The 25,935-nt window shown below is 55.7% G+C and overlaps 1 protein-coding gene across 1 annotated transcript in view; it reads right to left on the minus strand.

The window, feature by feature from the left end:
• PAPPA2 (pappalysin 2) overlaps window positions 1-25,935 on the minus strand; it is a 144,099-nt gene that overhangs the window by 88,522 nt on the left and 29,642 nt on the right. The window contains exons 3-5 of the mRNA XM_075936896.1: window positions 10,715-10,860; window positions 5,111-5,404; window positions 2,942-3,134 (exon numbers count right to left, since the gene is read on the minus strand). Of these exons, the coding sequence (XP_075793011.1) occupies window positions 2,942-3,134; window positions 5,111-5,404; window positions 10,715-10,860 (633 nt within the window). The remainder of the gene's footprint in view (window positions 1-2,941; window positions 3,135-5,110; window positions 5,405-10,714; window positions 10,861-25,935) is intronic.

Here is a 25,935-nt window from a genome sequence, read left to right on the forward strand (position 1 = left end):
CTATGTCACAGAATCACAGAACGTTAGAATTGGAAGGGACCTCGAGAGTCATCGAGTCCAGTTCCCCGCCCTCATGGCAGGACCAAGCACTGTCTAGATCATCCCGGATAGATGCCTGTCTAATCTGTTCTTAAATATCTCCAGAGGTGAAGATTCCACAACCTCCCTAGGTAATTTATTCCAGTGTTTCAACACTTTGACAGTTAGGAAGTTTTTCCTACTGTCCAAGCTAAACCTCCCTTGCTACAATTTGAGCCCATTGCTTCTTGCCCTATCCTCAGAGGCCAAGGAGAACAATTTTTCTCCTTCCTCCTTGTGACACCCTTTTAGATATTTGAAAACTGCTCTCATGTCCCCCCTCAGTCTTCTCTTTTCCAGACTAAACAAGCCCCGTTCTCTCAGTCTTCCCTCACAGGTCACGTTCTCTAATCCTTTCATCATTTTTTGTTGCTCTTCTTTGGACCTTCTCCAGTTTCTCCACATCTTTCTTGAAATACAGTGCCCAGAACTGGACACAATACTCCAACTGAGGCCTAATCAGCGCAGAGTAGAGTGGAAGAATGACTTCTCGTGTCTTGCAAATGACACTCCAGCTAATGTCCAAGCATTCTGAACAGTTAGTCCTGAACGGTCTGCAGTAATTTTCTATCCTACGCTTCCGCTTTCCTTCTCGGCCATTTTTTTAATGACATTTGATGGCTCAGATGCCTGTCTGTGCCCTCCCTGGGTGACAGAGCCCTGTTCCAACGAGGGATGTAAAATCCCACGTAATCAGTTAACCGGTTTAATGTTGTTTGACCAGTTAACCACTTACATGGGATCCCATGGGCAGGGGACCATGGTGGGCCCAGCTGGGCAGAAGCAGCCCCCTGCCCATGTTGGGCAGGGGGGCTATTCCAGCCCAGCCTTGCGACTGGTAACCGTCACTCAGTAAGGATCGTGCTTGCCAGTTACCCGCTGACCTTCCTAGTTTCAGTGTCATTCGGGAGCCAGGAACAGCCCTTTGCATGGGAGACATTTGGGGCAGCAAGGGAGCAATTATTCTGTAACTAGGCAGGATGCCCTTAAGCATCCATTTTCTCTGAAGAACAAGGCATCTGAACGACCCGATTTGGGGAACGCTTTCATAGGGCAGCGAGACTTCGCTCTCCTTCGAAAAGGGCTTGGAGCTGGGAGTTGTTAGAGATGTGCAAAGTATTATTTCCAAGCAGCTGACGGGCACCTCTGCTTGGCACAGCCATTGTAACTCACAGCTTTCACAAGCCACTAAGCTTGGCAAGGCCCCAAGCAGAGAGATGGCAGGAGACAAATCGCTTGATCATTGTCTTCGTCCACCGTCTCTGGGGCACCTGGTGCTGGCCGCTGTCGGCAGACAGGACACTGGGCTAGATGGACCTTTGGTCTGACCCAGTACGGCCGTTCTTATGTTCTTATGTAATATTTAAGCATCCCTATCCGCCGAAACAAGTAAACATGCTGCATTTTTAAAGATGTGCCTAAGTCCCACTAAAGTCCATGGGACTGAAGAAGCACATGCTGGAAGTGGAGCACATGGCAAAGTGCTTTGCTGAACGCAGGTGGATTTGGTGAACTGGGGCCTTAGCTACTGTCAGCATCTGGTCTATACAAACATTTACCAAGGCACTCCTAAAGAAATGGACAGATTAGACACAGTCCTCTCTGAAGCCCAGGGAGGGAGAGAGGGAAGAAGGAAGGAAGGAAGGGATTACCTAGCTCTCTTGTTTGACACATTTTATCAATAGGTCTCCAAACTGTTTACAGAGGACATAAATATCCTTGCCCCCATTATACAGGAAGGAAAACTGAAGCATGGAGAGGTAAAGTGACTTGATCAAGAGGCCAGTGGCAGAGCTAGGACTTGATGGCAGGTCCCGACTCCCAATCCAGTGCTCTATCCTTTGGGCCATGCTGCCTTTTCACTGACTTAATGATTTAGAGCCCCAGCCCACATGATTTTTAAAAATAGAAGCAACACAAATCCTATATCAGAGCAATACCCTGCTACCCACCCTCAGTGCTTCCCAGCTCAGGATCGCAGAGGATTTAAAGGTCTGGTCTTCAGAAGGATGAGCCCCAATTCCAACCTGCCCCCCCCCCCCCCCCCCCCCCCCGGGGACGTCAGCTCCCTGGTGGTTAGGTGCCTCGCTAGGACCTGAATGCAAGACCCTGACATCTGAAAATATTCCTGACGTGCCCCAAGTCACAAAGCAGGGATGCAAATCCAGCTCTTCTGGCTCTCGAGCCTTAACCACAAGACCATATTCCCGCCTCATAAATCAATCGTTTACCCAGCAAGGGCTAACTAAAGCTCATTTTTCATTCGGAAATTGCGCTCTCAGGTTGCACTTGGCATAGTCTCCTGATGGCACCCGCCCCGAGCCCCCAGCAGCGGAATGCTTTTGGGAGGACGCTCGCTCGGCCCCCTCCACGCGCTGCCATGACAATACCGCACGGGTAACCCGCTGTGCTATTCTGCTGCCATCACTGGGGAGGCTGGGGGGGGGGGGATTGCCTCATTCCTCTGTGCCTGCAAGCGCTGCTGCACAAATTCCCACCCACTCAAAACACAGAGAAACAAGTCGGGGTTGCCAGCTGGCAAAGAGCTTCAGGGTTTTGCCAACTCATCTTCAACACCTTCGCGAACTTCTGAAATTCCCTGCGTCGGTCCCCAATGACTTTTCCTAGGGAACCACGTACAAATCCGTCGTGACAAGCAATTCCCAGCGGAGGCAAGCACAGGCACTTGGCTCGGCATCCCGTTACAGGCTGGGGTCAGCGGTAGGACTACAGGACTGGTCCCCAGTTGAGCCGATCTAGACGAAGCCGGAGGCCATCAGACACGCTGGCCCGTGTTAGCGCATGCCGGTTTCCTGGCACCTTCCGCTGAGGACGGGCCTGTCCTAGAGACCATGCCTCTTACCTTTCATAGAGAACACCGCTAATGGGAGGCAGCCAGTGGACGGTGAGGGAGTCTTGGCTCTGCCCGGAGACCACGGGGGGCAGGGGAATTGGAGTGGGCTTCCTACCCTGGCTCCATCGCTGGTACACCAGATCCAAATAGCAATGCATTCGAGCCACTTGGTTGGGGGTAAAGCTGTCGGTGCAGGCGTCGTCTGAGAGACAAAGGAGGGAGAGGACTGGCTGGTGAAATGTTTCGAGAGCCGCGTGCGAAGGGCGCTGTGGAAGGGCTCGTTAGCAGGACTGATTACTAACGAGAGCCCTGGTTTAGGGCACCGCGGGACGATCAGAGACAAACACAAATGCCCTAGGCTAGAGAGATTGCCCAGGGCTTGTCCGACAGGACGCCCCTCGCGTGGTTTCCCCAGGCTGCCACAAGATGGCACTATCTCAGCAGCTGTTCCTTTTCTGGAACAGGCCTGGCTGCCGCGCTGGGTTGCACGGGGACGGGCACTACCTTGGGGACGGGCACTACCTTGGGGACGAAGCTCTGGAGATGGGGGGACCTGACAGGGGACCACAAAGGGACGAAGAGCCATTGGCTCTCCTCAGACCTTGCTGCGGACCGAAAGGGCATCGTTGCCAGCGCGCCGCCGTGGCCAGGCACTTCCGCACGCTCCCCTGGGCTCCGCCAATACACGCGCAGGGCTAATGGGCTGGCTTCCGTGGAGCTCTGCCCCCTTACATCCGCCGAGCCCTCAGCCCACAGCACAATGGCTCATGTAGGATCCCGCGTCCTGCCCCAGGCATGACCTGATGCTCCAGGGGAAAGCAAGGGGGTCCACAGCGCATGGGACGCTAACTCCTCAATCCGCGAAGCCACGGCGCTGGGCAAAGCAACCTCTGCCTCCGAGCTTCCCGGCGCCTGGAATTTGCAGGAGTTCGGACGGAGGAAAAACTCAGCAAGGTCATTAGGAGCGGGCCTGTTTCATTCCCGGTCAGCAGAGCCACCAGGTGTGGGTTATTGGTACATACGGCACCACAAAACACCCACGCAGTGTAATGGATTCAACCGTACCGCCACGCCAGCCAACGCGCCGCCTGCAGGGCTCACCCCTTACCCAGGCATCACCCTGGACTTCCGACCCGGGTCGTCTTCCCGAATGCTGAGCGGTTTTTTGTGCTGCCCCAACGAGCCAGAGGATTATTACTGGATCAGCTCCCCGGCTGAGGTAAACTGCCACAGTGCCGGTGAATTCACAGCCCCCAGGGATCTGCCCCTTTATCATCACTAGCATCTGCATGACAGTCGAAGCGAGGGTCCCCTCCACCCCCCGCATCGGGTGCTGTGCGGACACGTAACGAGGGAGACTCCCGACGCCAATCTCAACAAGCAGGGCAGACCGCGGCTGGGAGGAAGGACGCGGTATCCACGTGTCCGGCCACTGTACAACTAAATGGAGCCCCTGTCCCCAGGCAGCCTGCCACCCCTTTAGAGCCCCCCAGAAGAAAGATCTGCGGTGAGTTCTGGTCTCCAGAGCGCGGAGGTGAGCTGATGGTGATTGGGTGCGCACTGTGCCGGGAATACCACGTGTGGCTGTATCCCCGGGGCAGCAATGGTTCTCCGCTGAGCCCAGGGGCCTGGTGGGTCTCCGCTCACTTCCCCTGGTTCCACAGGCCTGGGTGCCATGGAGCGACCCCTGTGGGGCAGTGGGGCGAGAGGCAAAGGGTGCAAACACTCGCAATTCCAGCAGATGCCAACGGCTGCTGTCGGGATGCTACCCCTTTGCAAGTCAGGGCAGAGGGGGCCTAGGACCAGGCGTCAGCCCTGAGTTGGGTACCGAACCCAGACATGCATTTAGGAGCAGACATGTGGATTTAAATGCCTGCAGGATTGGCACATGGTGCTCTTCATACTGCTCCGGTCGCCCACAGCAAGTCGAGCCAGGAGGGAGCAAAATCCCTGATGCCAAGAACAAAGCAGAGGACTGAGCACACACCAAGGGCCAGATCCTGGGCTAGTATAAACTGGCACAGCCCCCGGGCTTGTTTTATGTCAATTCAGGTCCTAGGTGGGACTGGACGCTGGGGAGACCCACACTCCTGACAGGAAGGAAATATCCCAGAAGCGACGGGGAACGAGAGACAAGCGGAGTTTCTGGCGGATACAACAACTAATCCCTCCTGTTACCTGTGTAGCTCATGTAGTTGTTGAACGGCGTGCCGGAGAAGTGGGTGTGGCCACAGGTGTCATTGGCAGGCTCTGGATCTCGGCAGAGTTTACTTTTGGGGGTAGGGGCGGTGTCAGCACAGAGGTCTCCGGTCTCCATGGAAGGTGTCGTCTCCCGGCAGGGATCATCACAAGATTCCCTTTCGCTCACTCCCTTGAAGACGTGGTAGAGTCCCAGGATATGTCCTACTTCGTGGATCATGGTGTTGGTATGGCCCGGCATGCCATAATAGGCTGGGTTGAGGACCACGCCACCTGGAATTGCAAAAACATTTGATATCATTGAAGAGAGAGACACGGGGAAGCAACTACCTCCAACTTCTAATGGTTTAGTCCAGCTGCTCCCCATGTCTCCGTTTTCTTAGCAATCACAAAACAAGGGGTCTGATGCAAGACGCAAGACAGACTCCCATGAAGGCTGAAGGCACTCAGTGCCTTGCAGGAACTGATCGGCACCAGGGAGGGTGAATGGTTAACCAGTTAACCAGGTGATGCTTACCAGTTACGGTTAACCAGCAGAGGCTGGAGCAACACCCCCAGCCACCGTGGCTAGGGGTGTTCCAACCTAGGCCTATTTAACCAGTTAACTAATTAAATGGTTAACATACTGCACTGACTACAGTAAAAGACTCTGCCACAGACACTTACCTTCCTTCCTTCCCCCCACCCCCATATCCCCCTCCTGTTCTGAAATGTGATTTGTCCTTTTCATGTGTGTTCATTTTTTTACATTGTATCCTTTGGTATATCTGGTTGTGCCGATTTTCTTCCACTACTTGATCTGAGGAAGCGGGTCTGGCCCACGAAAGCTCATCATCTAATAAACCATCTTGTTAGTCTTTAAAGTGCTACATAGTCCTGTATTTTGCTTCAGCTACACCCGACTAACACGGCTACATTTCTATCACTATTCTAATTAAATGGGGTTTTGTATTCCTAATCGGCACCGTGCTGGGTGAATGTCCTTGGATTTTCCAACATCTGGCTCATCAGTTCCTTCCAGCCGTGGTGTCCTTCAATGTCTGTTCTGAGATATAACTCTCATTTGCAGCCTCGCGCCCCCTCTAAATGCATTTCGGAGCGGTGCTCGTGCCGGGACAGTCTTGGCTCTTCCCCAGAGACGAAGAGCTCCATGCAAACCCAGGTGCAGATCCAAAGAAGCAGGCGAAGCAAGGCCTGCCTACGCCAGCGCTGAATGTGGCCCTGGATCCAGGACCCATTTGGGGGAGGCTTTTCAAGACCCACTCACGGCCAACGGGATCTGTGCTCTTAACTTGCTCGCAGGCGTGTGAAAGGCCTTTCCCTTTCCGGGCAGCGGGGCTTGCAGGCTGGTGAACATTGGGAGACTGAATGCACTGGAAGCGGCGAGTCAGAGCAACACAAGGGCAAGCTACCCTGCACTTGCCCAACATAGAACCCTGGAGAGATGGTGAGAAGAGAGATGGCTCCATGAGCCGGCAATCCCTGACGCGAATGGATGGAGCTAGAATTAGGGACGTAAGCGACTCGTCGACTATCCGATAAGCACAAGTTTAAGGAATAGTCGACTAATCCCTCAACTAGTTGCTTCCCCCCGCCCTTGCTGCCTCTACCAGAGAGAGCAAGTGGGGGGGGGGGAGGAAGAATAGGAGCCGGTGCTGGAGGGTGCAGGCTTAGAAATCAGTTCTCCCCAGCACCGTCTCCGCAGGGGTAGGGGGTAGCAGGGACCGGGCAGAGCGATTCCCGGCTCGCGCCCAGTTCTAGACGCCGGGCATCTGCTTTTTAAATGTATGAAGAGCCTACCAGCTCTTAGTACATTTAAAAGGCAGAGCTGCAGCGGGGTTCGCTCTTGGGCTCCCCGTTTATCGACTCATCGATGGAAATTCCGCTGATGAAACTAAATGTAACAGCCCCAGCTAGAATAGAGGGCGAATGCGACACTCCTTCCAGAAACATCCACCCCATCCCTCCTGCTCCCTGGGGAGAGGAACTTCAACGCGCTGACCCTCCGGGACCAGGATGGGGTCTCCCAACGCAGTGGCCCCGAAGGCGGGAGAAAGCGGCTCCGAAATCTGCGGCCACTGGAAGGAAAGACCGCCACTGCCACCAGGCGTGCCGTCCCTCCCCCCTCCTTTCACTGCTGTCTCTCCCCTCCTCCTCCATCCCATGCAGTCCCCTGGCGCTCAGGTCAACCGGCAGTCAAGGAAATCCTCGTACCAGGCCTGCAGGCTAGAGGTGAGCTCACAAGAGCCCTTGACGGCAGCTGAGTGAGCCAGCCCTACTCTTCCAGTCGTGTGCCTCTGCCCCTCCCAGCAAGCCAGGGCCCCATGAGAAAGGGTGCTGAGCCAGCGATGTCCCAGCCCTGATGCCGGGGCCCTCATGTCAGGCTAGCAAGATAAAGGGGTTCTTCCGGGGATTCCCCCAGGCCAGTGCCTTGACGTAAGCCCAGCCAGGGACGTCCTACAACGCCGAGCGACGCTGAGCCAGTGACCGCATGGCAGCCGGTCCCTCAAGATCACTGGGCAAGCTAGAGAGGTCCAGTCAATCACTGACAAAGGCCTCGGCATCCATAATCAGCCCTGTATGCCAAGCTGGGCGGGGCGGTGACCTCCCCAAGGCCCTACACCCTGGTATCAGACCAGCCAGTTACCCGTGCTGAGCTGGTGAGCTCACCCAGGCCTAACTGAGCTCACCCAGGCCTGCCTAATTGAGAGTCCTTTTGTCTCCGGGGGAGGGGAAGGAGAGCCTGCCGTCTCCAGTTCTCCCTCCCTGTGAGGGGGAAAAGGGAGACTGGCCCCAGGCTCTACCAGCCAGAATCTCAGAGACACAAAATGGCCCTGAGTTTTGTGGGGAGGGAGGGCCGCAAAGAAGAACCCCCATTGCCTGGAGACTGCGGAGGGGCTTTCAGGGAAGAGCATACGCCATCAAATTTGGGTTTGCCACAGGCACGCACCAACACCCCGGCTCTTGGGGGAAAGCACAAGGAGGACCCCAGAGCTTAGTACTCCCCCTGTCAGTCGTTCCCACAGAGGGGGAGTAGGTAGCAACCCCCTGGTGGGGCGGACAGACTCTGAAAGGGGGTACCGGTCCCAGGGCCCCCCACATGGACCATGACTAAACACAATAACAATATACCAAGCGAGAGCGTCTCCCGGAAGGATTAAGCGGCACTGTTCTCGGTCGCATCCATTATATACACCACCAGCATTTTGCTGCAGTTCATTTAGAACCCACGGATGCGTGTGCGCAGTCCAGCGTATTCCTTCCAACGCGCATCGCCCTGCATCGGCGGTCGCGTTATCCATCCACCTGTCCTGGGTACGTGCCTCCGAAGATGCAGAGTCTTCTCTGCTCTTGACCGCGCTAAATTATTTTGTGTCATCCACAAACCTTGGCCCCTCACTGCTTACCCCTCTCCAGAGTGATTAGTAAATGCACGAAACATCACCAGAGCCTTCGGCCATCCCACACGGCCACTCCTCCGCCACGTGACCACTGACCCCAGCTCTGCTCTCTGCCCCTTAGCCCACGACAATACTTGGCCTCTCGCTTGACGTTAACTTGTTAATAGCCTCACGTGAAGGACTTTGAGCTAGATTCTCAGGGTATGTAGGTGCCTAACTCCCATTCAAGCCAAAGGGTGCTGGGCACCTTGGAGGATCTGGATGTTTGTCAAAACCTTATTTTTTTGAAGTCCAAATGAACTACAGGTTGAACCTCTCTGGTCTGGAAACACCCGTGATCCGGCATCGTTGGTGACCCCGAGGGTGCTCCAGGGTTGGAGGACCGTGGATGTTGCCAGACCAGAGGGCGGGGCCGGCGTGTGGGGTGCCACACCGGGGAGGTCCAAACTGTGCCTGCTTACGCCCAAGCTGAGGAAGGCATGCGTGCCACCTGTGCGGTGCGACCCCGTTGATTGAATGCAAAGCTGTCGCCCTTCCCGACAAGTGCAGCGCACCTAAAAGGAGGGACTGTGCCAACCAAAACCTTCACGCTCCACCTGAGTTTGGGCCAAGTTCGGACCGAGAGTCAAACTTCCGGCGCTGGCTCTCATGCCGCGCTCACCCCCGCCTCAACCCACGGCCTTCGTGTTTGACTCAAGCATTGCAGCTGGTGCTCGGCTCAGCTTACGCGTTCAGGCTGGGTCATCCCGGAGGGAAATGAAAGGCAGTGTGACCAGGCTACCCGGCCGCCTCCGCGCCTGCCTCTCGAGTGAGCACGGAGAAGCGCGTTTGACAGGAGCCGGGGAAGGCCTGGTGATGAAGGCAGAGGATCGGGGGCACACAGGGATAGGCAGAGGGGCTTAAGGAGCCGGCTGTCGTACCATTAACACCAGTCGCAAGCGGCCGCCCCTTGAAAACGGTTCTTAGGAGCTGCAGGAATGGATTGTGTGGAGAGTTGCCTTCCCCCACAAGCGCGCTGCAGCTGAGAAGCCGGTCCCCGACTCTGCCGCGCGGAGCTGCCAGCACGCTGCGGAAAGGGGACTGGTAAAAATAACTCCCGCCCGACCGCTGGGTGGGACTGGAAGGTTTGCACATCCCGGGCTACAAAAGCAGAAGGCCAAGGGTCTGGGGTGCAGGTGTCGGGAGCAATTACTTCCAGTGACTTACGTGTTGCTCAGTAAGATGTTTTGACTGCACAGTGTAAAGGCCTCTGCCAGAAATGTCTGAGAGCAGAGAGAGGGAGGGGCGGGGGGACCAGACAGGGGAGGGGGGGATCGAAGGAAGAGGAAAAGAAAAAGAGGCAGAAGAGAAGGAAGCAAGACCCATAGGTGTGTCTGAGCAGCAGCTGTCTGCACCCCGCTGAGAGAACACTTCCGCTTCATCCCTTTTTATTGGGGTGATTTAGGGGCCCGTTCCCAAACCGACTCAAGGGCAGGCGTCCCTCCACTTCCCTGGGAGTTGGCTCCGGCTCTAAAAAAGCAACTAGAGTTGGCATCTGTACTGACGTTCGCCTGGAGCTGTCGGTGCTAATGCCTGAAAATCACCAAATGAATTCTACACACCACCGATCTGGGCAACCCAGCATGGCTACGGCTGCCTCTCTCCGGGCGTTATTCCGGCTGGGGCGATCTGGCACTCTGTAGGGCTAGAGAGAAGCCAGGCCGGGATGGGGGAGGGAACGGGCACTCCCCTCGGGAGCTGCACAGCCTGAAGGGCAGCCCACGCCGGCTGGAACTGTAGCCCCTCTGCTTCCACAAAGAGAAAACGGAACTTTTGTGAACTTCTCCCCAAAGCGACTCTTCGGGCTCCCGGCAGCGAGTCTGGGACCTTTACCCAGGGCGGGCACTAAGACTCCAAAGGTCCTTCCCCGACAGACCCTCAGTCCCGGTTTCTGCCCCACGGACGTGCTCTGCCCCCACCCCAAGAGCTGGCCGTCTCAAACAGAACAGGCCTCTCCCACACACACCGGCGCCTCAGGGTCTGAGCTTGGGCCAAGTCAACCTGAGTCTCGCTGCACATTCTGCCGGGCTTTGGGGCAGACCCCTGCTCCCACCTGCCTCCCCCTGCCCTGCGAGAGCCGTAGCAAGCAGCTGTGCCCTGTGCCCCAGCCACAGAGGGGAGTACCGCCAGGGGACTGGCTTACCCAGGTGGCTGAGGGCCTCTTTATCCCACGGCCAGGTGGCAGCACCAGCCAGCTCCTCCCGCACCGAGCTGGCGAAGTAGACGTTGAGGAAGTGGGTGCTGTTCAGCTGCAGCGCCTCCTTCAGCTCCTTCACGCTCATGTAGGCCCTGCAGGAATGGAACGGGGGACAGTCAGACGGTATCTCAGGGCAGCAGGAAGGAGCGGGGTTGTGCTGGGCCGGTGCGGGATGGGATGGGGAACAGTCGGGTAACACCAATGCAGAAGCAGCCCTGGAGACGCCCTCCCACGAGACCCAGTGCATTCTGGGAAGGCCTGGCCGGTTTTAGGGAGACGTCCAAGCGGACGGCTCATTCTTTACCTCCGGGCTGAGTCTGTGTCAGGGTAGCTGAAGGGCTTGAGCACAGATCCAATCCAGCGAGCAGAGACATTCCTGCTATTCAGAGGCACTCCCTAGCGAAGACTCAGTTCTGCTCTTAGAGAAGGTACCTGCCCCGGGCAGCAGGAAATCGGGGGACCCCAAGGAAGAGAGAAAAGTGCTTACAACCGTGTGGCTTTCAATGACGCCCCCAAGCTTCTCCAGGCTCTCCCTGGAACCGACCTGGCGCGAGACCCTCGCGCTCGCTGTTCCTCCACTCACGCCACACCCATCTTCTAGACCCCTCCCTGCCCCCCAGAGCTCTGCCCTGCACTGGCCAGACTCCTGCCTCCACGTTGCAGCCCTCGGTGACGGCTGAGGGGCCAAAGAACTCAGCCAGGTGCAGGAGCAGAAAGGGCCTGGAAGACAGAAACGAGGCCCCGGAAGCAGGCTGAAAACAGTTCCAGGTGGTGTCGGAAAACCAGAGGACATTGCGAGCCAGATTCCGAAATGGCCAAACTTGTCAGTATCGACCAGCGCTATTGGGCACCTCCGGTTTTGGGTGCCTGTTTTCACAACGCGCTGGGTCTATTTCCTCTGTGATTCGAGCCCCGTGAAAGGCGCCCCAGGTGCCCACAAACAGAATCACGCCCAAATCGCTAGCTGCTTTGGGGACCCTTGGTTGCCGCCGGTGGTGGTGCTCCAGGGTGGGGGATGAGGGGATCCTGTTTCTGACCTACTTCCCCCCACTTCCCATCCCTGACACCATCTCCTCAACCCCCCCGGGGCAGGAGCGATCAGGGAACGGAGCCCCCAGATCACCTAACCTGACCTCCTGCAAGCCCCACGCCACTCCCCACCACTCTAACTAGACCGAGGGTCGAAACCCACAGGAGCCTGCACTGCTACGCACCACAGGCCGAGATGCACCCACCCCCAGGCCTCTGCAATGTCAGGCAATTGATTAGGGGAGATGTACCCCCAGGATCCCAACAAACGGCCCATCCTCCAGGCTGCACCGAAAGGTGAAACCCCCACCCGAGCTCACTGTTGATCTGACCGTGGGTCGGAGAGGGAGGATTCCTTCCTGCCCCACAGCTAAACCCGGCATGTGAGCAGAAACCCGCCCGCCTTGCAGTAGAGAGAACGAACACTTGGGGTCATCTACGGGCATTGGCCCATTCCAACCAGTGACCCATCTCTAGCTGTGGCTGTCTCGGATGCGTCGAAGGAAAGAGACCGAAACCAATCAACCCAAAACCACACGCAATCCATTGGTGCGGGGGGAATCCCTTCCTGAACCCATAAATAAACCCGCAGGCCATTTCTGCGGCATGACTCAGAAGGAACAAAAGCATCACAGGAAGGGGGGGGAGCTCCCTCCTGCCCCCGGGCTGCTCGGGGGACCCAGGTTCTAAAAATAACATTGCTTCTTGACCCGCGATATCTTGGAAAAACAGCCCCAAGCCCTCCCGAGCCGCGCAGATTGCGGGGGCTGACGTCAGCCGCGTACAGAGGGATATTCCCGACGCTTCTCTTCTGGAGACACGATGTTTTTCTGGCCGTCGCCTGCCGGTCCCCTGACACCGGCCGCATTTTTTTTTCTACCCTTCGTTGTACGGAGCTGTAATTTCCTCCCTGGAGAGGGCTGTGTGGCTGGGGGCTGAACGCGCGTTGGGGGAAGGAGGCGGGAGCCTCCCCGATTTCTCCCCCACCCCGGCGGCAGGGTAAGCGCACAGATCCGCCCGCCAGCCTCCCCAAAGACGCAAGAGACCAAAGCATCTCCGGAATGAACAACTCTCCGATTTCCCACAATCCCCCGATGAGCCTGCAACTGGCGTCTCCGCCTGGGGCTGCCTCGGCTGCCAATGTTCGGCTAGCCCTTGTCCTCGGCAGTTCCGTTGTTTTCTCTGGAGGGATGGGGGGAATCAGGCTCCCGACCCCTCCTCTGCCTCCACAGGCGGGTTAAGCTCCGGGCCTCTCCTCACACAACTCCCCGCCACGGGAGGACGGCAGACTGGATGACGCACGGCTGGCTGGCAGGATCGGCCGTCCAGGAGGACAGAGCACAAGGGGTAAAACCCAGGCTGGAGGAGAAAAGGGAAAAGCCGCCGGGTCCTCCAGCTGAGGCGAAGCCAGCGTTTCTTCATCCAAGCCCACAGGCGCGCGTCGGCCAAGGCCTCCCCCGGGTTCTCCCAGTGCAACCCTCCTGAAGTCAGCTGGGTCGCCCTGGTGCCGCCCAGGAAAGGCTGCCGTACGCAGGGGCAGAGATCACGTGCAAAGGAAGCGCCCTCCCGCACGCCAGGTGCGCGTCTCCTCCGGCGTCGCCACGCGGCCCGGCGAGGGGGAAGAGGAGCCACTCTGGTGGTGCTGTGCCACGCACCGGGCTGCGGCTCTGCCGGGAAGCCAACGCCACAGCCGGTAGGGACGCGGCTGCAGCTGCCGCCGCCCTCTCCTTAGGCTTCTCCGCCCCGGGGGAGGGCGCTGTTGGCGCCCAGGCGGGAGGAGGGGCGCGGCGCTGAATTGGGTCTGTGACACAAGCCCTTCTCCGGGAGGCAGGAGGGAGTAGGTAAGTTTAATATGGTGAGAAGGTTCAGGACCCTGCCGACACCACACGCTCTGAGGCCAGCCCGTTTCCCGCGCTGCGGCATAAGAGCCGCTCCTGGAGAGTCTGGTGCGGTTTATAGGCGCGGCGTGGAACCCCCCGGGACAGGCCAGGGGAGACGGGCTCTCCACGTGTCCCAAACGGACGCTGGAAACTACCTGAGAGCCAGCCAACTCCAGTGACTCTGGCTGTTCTTTCCTTCCCCCCCCCATCCCCATTCTGCAGGGAAAGTCGCCCCATCCTGCCCCCGCCTCCCAGGGAGGCGCTCTGTCCCGCAGCCCCTGCCAGCGGAAGCGGTGTCTCCAGGAAAACTCCCCAGCAGCGGGGCCTGGCTGGCGATTCGGCGGGCGTTTCCGCCGAGTCTTGCAGCCGCCGCGGGCGAATGCCGCCGAGAGCAGCCTCCGAAGCGACGTGCAACGGCAGAAGAGTGCTGCCGTTCCCATGACGTCTCAGGAACGCGAGGTCCTGCCTGGCACCGGTCCTGGCAGGAGGCTGCCACCCGTCCTTACGGCGAGAGGCTGATCTCACAGGCCGGTGCATCCCGGAGGCCGTGGCCAAGGGGGCTTGTTCCACGGAGACTCGGCTTTGCTGGCCACGGCCCCTCCGGCGAGAGGGTCTCCCATCCAGCTGGGTATGGAGACGCCACCTCAGGAGCTCTGTCTGCAGGGCAGCGCCCGGCCAAGTGCCACGGCCATAGCAGAATGCCGGCCCATTCAAAGCGCTGCCTCTGAGGCCGGTCGCATGGGCAGGCAGGCTGGAAGGCCAGCCAGACCTACCTCAGTATCCAGGCTCCTGAACCAATGGCTGCTGCCACGAACAGGAACCGCCCCCCGGCAGCAGTGGGTCTGGGCTGAAGAGCCTAATTGTGGGGCTGTGCCCACGGGATCAGAGCCTGCCACGCCCCAGGAGCTGGGACAGAGCTGGGCGGTTGATGGAGGACCTAGAACGCAGCCATGCGAGGGGCCCGGAGCCCCAGATGTCCCCCCCAGCATGGGTAATTCCTGTCTAGATTCCTGGGCACGACCGGTACCCTGGGGAGAGATCGCTGGCGTCTGTGCTGAAGCTGTGAGTGGGCGCTGAGATGCAGCGGGACAGCAGCAAGCATGGAGTTTGCAGAGCACCTGCCTATTTGGTCCCTGGCCAGCGCGACCCGCCCGTCACTTGCACAAGCACCGAGTTCCACCGGTTTTGACCCAGGGAAAAACCCATCGACCTGTTTCCCCGGGGAAAGGCAGAGACGTTTGCCCCCGGCGGCCCCTGCACGGCACAGGCGGCTGAGTGACTCAGCAGGACAGGTGCTGCCTGATGTCCCACGGCTGCTGGCGCCCCGGGTTTGCGAGCGTGCTGCAGAGCCCACCTTCTCCTGGGGGGCCGGGGCGAGGCGGGAACGGCGGGAACCTCGAGGTCAGAGCGGATCAGAGCCGGGGCGCACCCCCTCCTATGTCCCGTCTCTGGCTGTGCAATGCGCCAGAGGAAGGACCGTGCAGTAAGAGGCTATGGGACGAGGTTCCCTCTTGACCACCCAATAGCCCGCAGCTGGATTCTGCCCTGAAGCCGCAGGGTTTGGAGGCGGCTCCGGCTAGCTAGAGAGGTGCTCCTTTCGGCCTGCCCCTGGACAGAGCTGGGCACAGGATGGGAGCCTGCCCACGCGCTTGTACACCTCAAACTACAAGCCAGTGCAGCGGACGCGCTTCCATTCGCTGCCAGCCAGGGAGCCGCTCTGGTGATCAGCGAGCAAGAGCCGCGAATCCAGCATCCAGCCAGCTGTCCGAGGGAGGCAGAGAACAAGCAGCTGGGTCTGAGGCCTTTAGGGGACTTTGTTCCAAGCTGCCCCCTGGTCCCACGATAAGCAACACTGCGTGTACCCCCCCACACAAACCAAAGGCAGGTGTTTGGCTCAGAAGGCAACCAACGCGCATCGCCTTCCACTAGACCCTTTGCTGGGCTTTTCACGGCATCTTTTGCACACTCTGGTGCTTCTCTCGCACGATACTAAACCCACTGCCTCACGCACTTGCCAACCCTCAAGCTTCTGGCCAGGAAGGCAGGAGGGGGAATCCGCAGGGCAGTCCCGACTCTGGCTTCGTTTTCCTCCATCACCTGCCGCTGCTCTGAGCGGCACGCAGGCGCGTAGCTTGCTGGCTCGGGATCGGCTGCGCGGCTCCCTGACGAACGCTGGTTCCGTGCCGTTCGCCTCCGTTTCCACACGCCGGCCAGCCCTCGAGTAAACCCAACACGAGACAAGCTTCCAAGCCGCCTCCTCTCGTCACTTCCCTCTGCGTCACCGGGCTGAAACAGGCCCGCCAGCCACGGTCACTGCCTGCTGGAGACGGGGTGACCGGGGGTGTCCCCAGCGGAGAGGGGCCACGGAGACGCGCCGGCGCTGGCGGAACCGTGCCCCACACCAGCTCTGTGGAGAGAGGGCTCCGAACCCAGCACATTCCTCTCGCAGCCCGACTCGCGTCTAAAGCCCAAAGCCAGGTTCCCCGTGTTGTGCCGCTGGGCCCCAGCCCACCGGGGGGCAGGGCAGCTTCCGGACTGCCCGCGGCAGGGTGGCGGATGAGGAATGCGGCTCGGGGACAGAGCCCTGAACTCCAGCCGCACGTTTCCTAGAAAGCAGCCCGGGGCGGGCGGGGAGGGACGGGAAGGGAAGCGGGTGGAGCACAGTGGCGCAGCATGGAAACCGGAGGCTGTCAGCTGGAAACGCCGGGCTGCAGTGAGGCTGATTAAAGGAGGCATGAAGGGAGACAGACGGGAGAGATCAAGCCTCCGGCTCAGTAGGAACCACCTGACCTCTCCGCAGAGGAGGCACCGCCGGGCGCGGCTGACGCCAGCAGCCAGCCGGCATGTTGCAAGCGATTTCCCTTCGGCGGCGAGCCCCAGCGGCCTAATGGGACGGGACAGCTGGCGCGCAGAGCGCTCTCCCTGTCTGCCGAGGCGGCGCACGGGGGCAAATCCTCTCCCCAGCTCTCCGCCCGCTCCCAGCGCCTCTCCTGTGGGCAAGCCACGGGGCTCTCCAGCCGCAGCAAAGCGACACCCTCCTGCCCCAGGCTGGCAGGGCCGTGGGTTCCCCAGGCAAACCTCCCAGCACCATGCAACTTCAGGCCCCACCGGCAGCAGCCTAGGCAGCAGAGCCCCCAGCATCAAAAGACCACGGACAATTCCTTCCCCCAAGAGCTCACCATCAAGCAGACCTGACCAAGGGAGAATCAACAGTCCTGTTTTAAAGATGGGAACACTGAGGCACGGAGCAATTAAGGGAGTTGCCCAAGATCACATGGAGAGTCAGTGGCAGAGCTAGGAATCCAATTCCCTCCACTGAACCAGGCTTGGGTTGGACCTAGGGCCAGAATAGCAACACGGCCACTGCATAGCCCCTTCGCCCGAGCCTGTCAGCGGCACCGGCCTGCTGTGGGGGGTCTAACTGCAGCATGGGCAGATCCTAAACCATAAACGCATTTGGGGCATTAGCCAAGACTCCAGGCCAGCAGAGGCTCCTAACGCCTTGTAAACTCCAACCCGGGCATTGTTTGGCATGGCTCCTGGGGAACATAGGACCATAAGGTCGTGGGGGCAGGAACCTTTCTGTGCACTCATAGCAACCCTGTGCATTGGCATGGGAACAACCCTGAGATCTGCCACCGGCCAAAGAGAGCGCATGGGTACAAATTCTGCCACATGTCCGTACCCCGGAGTTAGGGGCTCCCCCGAGCTCTCGGGGTGGGCTCAGCCCTCTTCCCACTGAAATCGCAGGAGCTGCCCCGGGGGGGGAGGGGGGCAGACCTGGGCCCACAAAGGGCAGGACTCCACTGCAGCGAGAGGCTCTCGGGAAGACTCGGGTGTAGGTGGCTAGTCCGTGCCGCCACCCAGGCGACACCCCTGGTTCTCACGCCGTGACGCACCCGCGCCCCCGCAGCCAGCGTGGCTCCGTCCCCCCAGAGGGTGCATTCCAGCTGCGGCGCGCACACAGCCACTGAGGTCTTCCGAAATTCCCCATCTGACGCGCATGCAGGGGCGCCCGCGGCGCCAAACACACCCTGGCGATTCGCCGAGCAATGGAAGCACTGAGGCCGCGGGCCCGACGCCCGCACGAGGCCTGGCTGAACATCTGGCCTTTCCAGAGAGGAGGGGGGAATAAACCCCGTCAGAAGAGCTAAAACGGACAATGGAAAAGACAGAGGGGAAATAGCTGGGAGCAGATACAGAAAGCAATACAGGAAATGGAAGAGGGAGAAACTGCAATATCAGATGTTCAACGACTTTGCAGCAGCCTGGCTGCCGAAACCCAGACAGACACATTCCATTTGGCGTGTGTGTCGCAGGAGCCCCGGGGCTGGGAGACAGTAGAAGAGGGGCCGTTGTGATGGGAAGGGGGGATAAACACTGGGCTTCTCTTTATGGCTCTGACCCACAACCCATTGAAGTCAACAGAAAGACTCCAAGTGACGTCCCCGTCCTTTGGATCAGGCCTCGTGTGGGAGGGGATAACAGGCGGACGCTGACTCTGGATATTTGGCGTATACGCAGTGCTTTTTTTGTGACAGTACTTTTTTTTTTTTTTTTTTGGTTCATCAACCTTTCCCCTGGAGTACCAGCACTTTTTTTTTCTTTTACAAAAAGAAGCACTGTGTATACGGCACATGTGGAAGGAGGGAGAAGGGAAGGGAAATTCAGCCATGTCGTTTCAGTGTGCTGCGTTTGCTAGAGGCGACTTAATTCAAAATGATGTGCACAAGCTGGAGAAAGGGCCTGAGGTAAATAGGACGAAGTTTAATAAGGATAAATGCGAAGTGCTCCGCTTAGGAACAATCCATTTCACACATACCGAATAGGAAGCGACTATCTAGGAAGCGTTCAGAGGGGTAGCCGTGTTAGTCTGTAACTGGAAAAAACACTTAATACTTCTGCAGCACCTTACGGACCAACTAAAAATGCAGATGGTATCGCGAGCTTTCGTGGGCACAACCCACTTCTTAGTGGGTTGTGCTCATGAAAGTTCATCATACCATCTGCATTTTGGGTTAGTTTGTAAGGTATTGCAGGACTATTTCTTGGTTTTTAAGTTTTGTCTGGGACGGAGTACTGCAGAAAGAGGTCTAGGGGTCATAGCGGACCACAAGTTAAATAGGAGTCAATGGTGTGAGACTGATGCAAAACAGCAAACATGCGTCTGGTTTGCATTAATAGGAGAAAGAAAATGACACAAGAAGTCCTTCTTCCGCTCTGCTCTGTGCAGAACTGGCCTCTACTGGAGTAGTGTGTCCAGTTCTGGGCACCACATTTCAACAAAGATGCAGAGAAATTGGAGAGGGTCCAGAGAAGAGCAACAAAAATGACGAAAGGTCTACATGAGCGATGAGGGAAGGCTGAAAGAACTGGGCTTGTTTAGTTTGGAAGAGAGAAGATCGAGAGGGGACTTGAAAGCCGTTTTCAAGTACCTAAAAGGGTGTCATGAGGAGGAGGGAGAAAAATTGTTCTCCTTGACCTCTGAGCATAGGACAAGAAGCAATGGGCTTAAACTGCAGCAAGGGAGGTTTAGGTTGCACATGAGGATAACCATCCTGACAGGCAAGAAGTTTTAACACTGGAATAAGTTGCCTGGGGAGAGTGTGGAATCTCCATCTCCGGAGATATTTAAGAGCAGGTTAGACCTGCCAGGGAGGATCTAGACGGTGCTTGGTCCTGCCGTGAGGGCAGGTGACTGGACTTGATGCCCTTGCAGGGTCCCTTCCAGTTCTAGTGTGCTGTGATTCTTATGACTCGGCCAAGGACAGACACAATCCCAGGTGGGTTTCGCTTTGGGGATACATTGTACTGTTGCAAAGGGTCATGGGGCGGAAGAGAGGAAGGAAAAACCGCTCTGCCCATCACACACCTGCCAGCCAGTTTCTATAGCCCAACCTCCTGAAGGAAACTATTAAAGTGCAGTTCTTAGCTCCTGGAAAAAACACAACCACAGGCCGGAGCAGAGCCCTAGTCTTAGGCTCCCTAGATCTTGCATGCTGCTCCCCTCATGCCAGCAGAATAACTGCGCTCGGAGAGCAAAGTAGGCAGCAGAGATCAGCCAGCTGCAGCACCGTGACACAGCACGGAGGATAGAAGGCATTAAACCCTGATATAATCATCTTCTCTCTGTGGGAGGAGGCGGCCGGCTCCCATGCATCTTTTCCCTTTGCTCACATGCATACCACAACTCTATCACACCCCTGCTTATACAAACACACCTTTACCATGAAGTGCCAACTGCTGCTTTCACCACTGACTGCAAGTACTCCGTACTCACTGACTACCTGCTGCACTCCCAAATATTTATCATTGGCTATTGTCACCTCTAAGAGAACAGAGGAAAAGTTGCCACGTCCAACGCTTATTTTCCCTTTAATATTGTTAGATGGAATCTTGCAGGGGTGAGGGAGTAGGCTGTAAAAGGAGGTGAACCGCAGACTTAGCAAAATAAAGGCGTGCGTTAATAGGGTATAATGGGGCACTGGTGAATGAGGGCAGAGTTAAGGGTACACGGACAATCTTAACTCTGCACATCCTGGCTTTCAGAAGTTTGAGTTCCGCTCCGCATCGTGAAAAGGGACAGCACACCACCCAACAGTCTTAACTCTGCATTAACATCGACTCTTCTTTGCCACTGAATAGTAACAGTAAGTGTGTGACTGGAGCTAAGGAGTCTTCCCCTCAGAAGGGATGGGCATCGCCAGCTTCTTTCCCCTTCAACAGAGCCTATGGGAGACTTGGCAATGCTGGGAACAAAACCTAAAACTTAATAATGCCTTCTCCTCGGGAGATCTCAAAGCACATCACAAAGGAGGCCCACTGCATTATCCCCAACATACATATGGTGAAACGAAGGCCTGAGAATTAGGGACATTAAATATCAGTTAACTGAATAGTCGAGTAATGTCATGAATTCTTATTGGTTAGTCGACTCTTCTATAGTCCCCGGGGGCGGGGCTGGCAGGCAATGCACTGCACTCCGGCCCCCTTCCCGAGGATTCTCTGGCCACTCCGCATGGGGTGCTAGGCGGGAGCTGGTCCCTGTCCGGTGGGGGGAGGGAAATGCGTGTAGTCTATAGCATTATCCGATAAGCAAAAGCTTATAGGTTAATCAGTTAATCGACTACACTATTACACCTGCACTGGGGATGGGAAGCAACTTGCCCAAGCTCAGCCAGCAGGCCAATGGTAGCGCTGGGAACAGAACCCAGAATTACGCCCTAATGCTCTGTTCACAGTGCCTCCCATGTAAGTGCATTGGCTCCTAACGGTCTGTCGAGGCTCCTTCCCCACTCTGGCACGATAAATGCAGAAGTGGGGGCCCGCAACAGTACCCCAAAACCTTATCTTTCCAGGCTTTGGTAAAAAACTTCCCCCAAAATCTTAATGACTTAGATTTTTGGGGATAAAACTGCTGCCACCATCCAAGTAGTGATAAAGAAACCAGGGAGAGACTACTTGGGAAATCTCACCCCTAAAGCACAAACCAGGACACAGAAATTAACCAATACCAGGTTAATATTTTTTTTAAAAAAGAGAGAAAGAACTTATTGTCACCACAATACTCCTGTTGCAAGCATAATGACTAGATGGAAAAGTCACAAGTAATACTCATGGGGAAACTCCACCATGGGCCTAGAACTTAGTTACAAAGGAAAGCAAAAAGCATTTTCAAATGCACAGACATCAGATCCCATTTCTCAAACCATAAAACAATAAAACCTAATGGATTTATCTAAACTTTACCCTACTTACAGATAGTGAACAGTCTATTCTTGGAGACAGTGTCTGTCTCCCTCAGTAGATGGAGAGAAACTGCCCAGGACACAAAGGAGGGAGAAACCAAACATTCCTTTGTCCTAGTTTGAAATTCTTACCTACATTCCTATTTGCTGAATCTACCTAACTTAGGTAAGGTTAACCCCTTAGCTTCCAGGCTGCTGGCTAACCCTCATGATCACAACACGCTCGCTCGGACAAGGACAGTTTTTGCAGCCTGGTGTCTGTTAGGGAGCGAACGGAGGAAGGGTTTTGTTTTTTTCTTCCCAATCTTAAAAGAACAAAATCTCCGATTTATTTTTAGGTCCAAGAGATTGGGTGTTCCAGCTGGGAGCACAGCGCGCTCAAGCCAGCATTCTAAAAATGCCTCGCTCTTGGATATAAAAAAGACACTCCATAATTTATTAGGGAAGTTTTGTAATGAAACGACTGCATTTTAACCACAGGCAAAAAAAATCAGCAGCAGCAGCATCCAAGGCTGCCTGTCATCTCCAGTGTTGCCCTTGGCAGGCGATAATTGCTAGCTTTCCGAATTCTCTCCCTCACGTCTTCAATCAGCTTTGCTTGCCTTGTACCCTGCTGGACGGCGTGAGCCCGGTGGCCCTCAGATGCGCTCCCCGTGCAAAACGGACCATCCTACTTCCTAAATCCTGGGCTTTGCGGAGCCAAAGAAAACCAACAGCGCTACATTCGTTTAACCATTCCAATGGCTGCTACGGAGCCTTGCCAACCCAACCGCTGGCTAAAGCATTCCAGAGAGACCTTCTACTGGGGGCTAAAGGAATCCCACCAGTTCTCTGCCAGCCTCCTTGCCGCTGCTCATTTTTGTTTGGGGGAGTCGCTCCAGCCAACAGGATGAGAGATTGGGTCCAGCCTGATGCTGGACTTTAACCTCCGGGAGGCTGTGCCCTCAAGGTTGCCCTGCTGTGTCCAGCAGTCAGCAGCCAAAAGGATGTCACCAAGATGCAGGGCCTTATACAAGAATTGAAGCCAGGGCAAAACTCGATCCCCTGCAACCTCCTTAGCTGCTCAAACACACACTGTTCTTTCACAACGGCTCCCCTGACAAAATCGCCTTTCTTTCTTACTGCAAACACATTCGCTATATCCATCAGCTGGCATTTGGACAGCATCTCCTCCCACAGAAGCCCAGACTGTTTCATCCATTTCTCACTGCAATGCAGCCACCTCTGGGGAGGAGCATGGCAGCTGTGTGACAGCGCACAGCAACGCTGCCCAATAGTTTGGAACATACAGAAAAATCCAAGGGAATTTAACAGGGGTGAAACTGGCAGAGTTCTAGACATACTGTCTCGCAAACCTGCTCTCAAATTCTTAAATTAACCTATATCATTTCATTGAGGATTGTATTCTAGCAGGAGAAATCAAAAGCGTGGTTTCAAGATTCCACACAACGGCTGGCACGCTCAGTGAGATACAAGAGCAGGTGCCATTCAGGGGTCAGGCCCGAATTCAGCCGTGCTTATATGTTTGCTGAATTGAGCCTGAAAATCAACATTGGGTTTGCTTCATTCCTGCACTCCAATTCCCTCAATATTCGTGGAGTTAGACAGCCCTCAACCTGAAATAATACAGTGGCATATTAGACCCACTGTATCTGACTGAAAGTCTGCATGTTATTTGAGGAACTATGTTATGATTCATGGCAGATTTAGACTCACACATGAGGCTAAGACCCTGATCTTGGCATAATGTACCAGAGGATCTTAACTGGCTTGCACATCAGTTTCCTCTTCCAACAGAAAGAGGAACACCTGGCAAACAGTGTCCCCTCTAACTTTTTCCATCTCTGTGTGGAATAAATTTTGTTTGGTGCACGGAGGCATGTACCTATGTGCACCACCCGTAGAAACAAATACTGCCAGCTGTGGGTGTTCTGCTAATCAGCTGGGCATGAGCTTACTTCCTCCTGGGGGACGCCCATATGCTCAGCTTGCAGGAAACACTGCCAACAGGTGCCTCTAATGCCCTGGTCATGGGACTTTGGTTCTGACCCCGCCACACTTACACCCGAACACAGTAACAACATAAGCGCTCCCGCTGAGTTCACAGGGACTGCAGCACATGGGAAACGGAATCGAAGGGCGTGGGCAGAATGGGTCTCAGAGCGCACAGTGTTGTGAGGCCTTTCCCCTGGATGATCCCCCGCCCAAAATCTAAGTGGGCCTGCCCATGTTTTGCATGCACACTCTGATAGGTTACAGCCCAGAGCTTCCAGGCCTTCCTCTTTCACATCCTCCTCGGCAACTCCTGTAAACCTGGAGAGAGCAAAAGCTGCTAGTGCCGTTAACACCATCAATCAGGTAGCCTCATCCATCATATAAGGACGGTGTCACCAAACAAGAACTAGCCACTGTATGATATTAACTTGCAAGGGGAAAGGAAACGGATGTCACATTCCCTTCAGGGGTGGGATGGGTGAATGGCATTTGCTTTTCAACAGAAAGGAAAAAATAAAATAAACCGACACATGAAACTCAGGATAAACTGTCATTAAATTATAAGGAATTAAGAAAAATAGCGGTGCAAAATAGAAAATCTGAATACGCCAACCGTGGGTAATCACAGGAAAGATAAGGCAATAAGAAACTGCTAAAAACGGCTGCTGGTCTATGCAACTCCTCTTAACCATCCAAAAAGGCATAAAATGTGACTATGGTATCGTCTTCATTCTCTTTGGCCAAGGACTGAGGAACGTATCTCCTCTGCTTCTCCAGCTCGGTTTTTGTCACTGTGGGGTGAGAACATCCAGAAAACTGTTCCACCAGCCGGAGCTGGAAGAGCATCAGTCAGCAAAGGCTGAAAGGTGAGTGTGAGATCATCGGAGGGCAGAAATAGTGGGGAAGGGCAAAAATGGAATGACTGGAAGGGCAAAAATGGGCATTTGTGAAAACGAGAAGGAGACTTCCCCTCCCGTCTCGTGAGAGCTCAGCCTAAGGAAAATGTGGGTGGATGAGTGTGAGAAACACATACATCGTGAACGGGACGATGTGTGAACGGGAGGGTGTCTACAATGTGTAGGGATGGGGCAGATCACCGACTGGGAAACAAGGGATGTGAGATCAGCGCTGTGGTTTTAGAGTTGGGCCTTTGTTCTCTTTTAGACTAAGCCACTAGCCGAGTAAAAGGCCTTCGAGCAGGGGGAAGAAAGGCCCTTGGACTTTGTCTTCCGGATCTGCGGAATGAAACTCACTGGTCTCTGCCCTAGACAGAGGGTGAAGAAACGTTAGAAAAAGAAAAAGGCGATAAAACATTTCACAGATTTTGGCTCTGATCCGCCGCAGAAGCTGTCCTGCTGCTTTCAATGGGACATGGGGTGGGGAACCTTTGGCCTGGGGACTGCGTCCAGCCTCCTGCTTAATTTCATCTGGCCCACGGCAAGTCATCTGCCCCTCCAGGAGTCACAGGGACACGCTGGATTTCGAACATGGAAGTGTCCCATCCCCTGTCCTGTGCCCCAACACCCTACCCCGGCCGCTCCCACACCCTAACTCCTTCCAGTACTCCACACCCCAATCCCCCTGCCCCCCCTCCCAGACGCCACTCCTTCACCCCAACCTCCTGCCCTGAGTTCTCTCCCTCACTCCAAATCTCTTGGCCCTAGCCCACAGACCTCTCCTGCACCCCTCCCCTCCCGCTCCATGTCTGGCCCCATCCCAATGACAGGGTTGCCATGTTCCCCAAGCAGACGCACCAGACACTATTGCCATTCACGACAGCAGCGTCCAGTCCGTCCTGTTGGGAAAGTCGGCAACTCTAATCCCAAAGCCATGGGGACGCTCTGAGCCTCCATGCCCCAAAATCCCTATGGGACTTGGCGTGGCCCGCGACTGGTATTTCTGGGGGGCAGTTAAGTATTTTGCTAGATAGGAATTTTTGAGCAGCTCCAGGGAAAAATCATTCCTACCTTTCCAATGACACTCCAGCACTTTAAAAAAAATAAATAAAAAGGTATCAGAGACCGGGCCCTCCTTTCTGTTAATTCTGCCCATTTCCAGTATGGCGGCTAAACAGCGTGAAACAAAGCCTCTGCATTTCTCAGCTCGATCTGTTTCTTTTAGCCGGGGAGCTAGATCTGTAGGAAGCCCACACTCTTTGGGGCTCCAACCATTCACGAGTTAGTCTATTCTGGGTGTAGTTTTATTCCAAGAAGCAAAAGTTGCAATCAAGGAATTCTCGTCTCGTTCTTCTCTTCCCTAATTCTGCCAGAGCTGCTAGTGGAAGGGGCGAGAACAGGTTAGTACTATGGAATGGATGGGTCTTCTTATCGAGTACCAAAGTACAAGCTGTCACAGGAGGCTTGGAGGGGACCCACTGTCATCGCTCAAACATCTCCATAAAACGCCACCTTGGTGCACCAAACCTTCTCCATTTATGGACAAGATAATGCCATTTTCCTGGCTTTTTCTGTGCATGAGATTCCGTGACCGTTCCAGTCAGAGAGGGCACCCTTGA

Source organism: Pelodiscus sinensis, chromosome 9 (genome assembly GCF_049634645.1).
Source record: "Pelodiscus sinensis isolate JC-2024 chromosome 9, ASM4963464v1, whole genome shotgun sequence".
In the NCBI taxonomy this organism is placed as follows: domain Eukaryota; kingdom Metazoa; phylum Chordata; order Testudines; family Trionychidae; genus Pelodiscus; species Pelodiscus sinensis.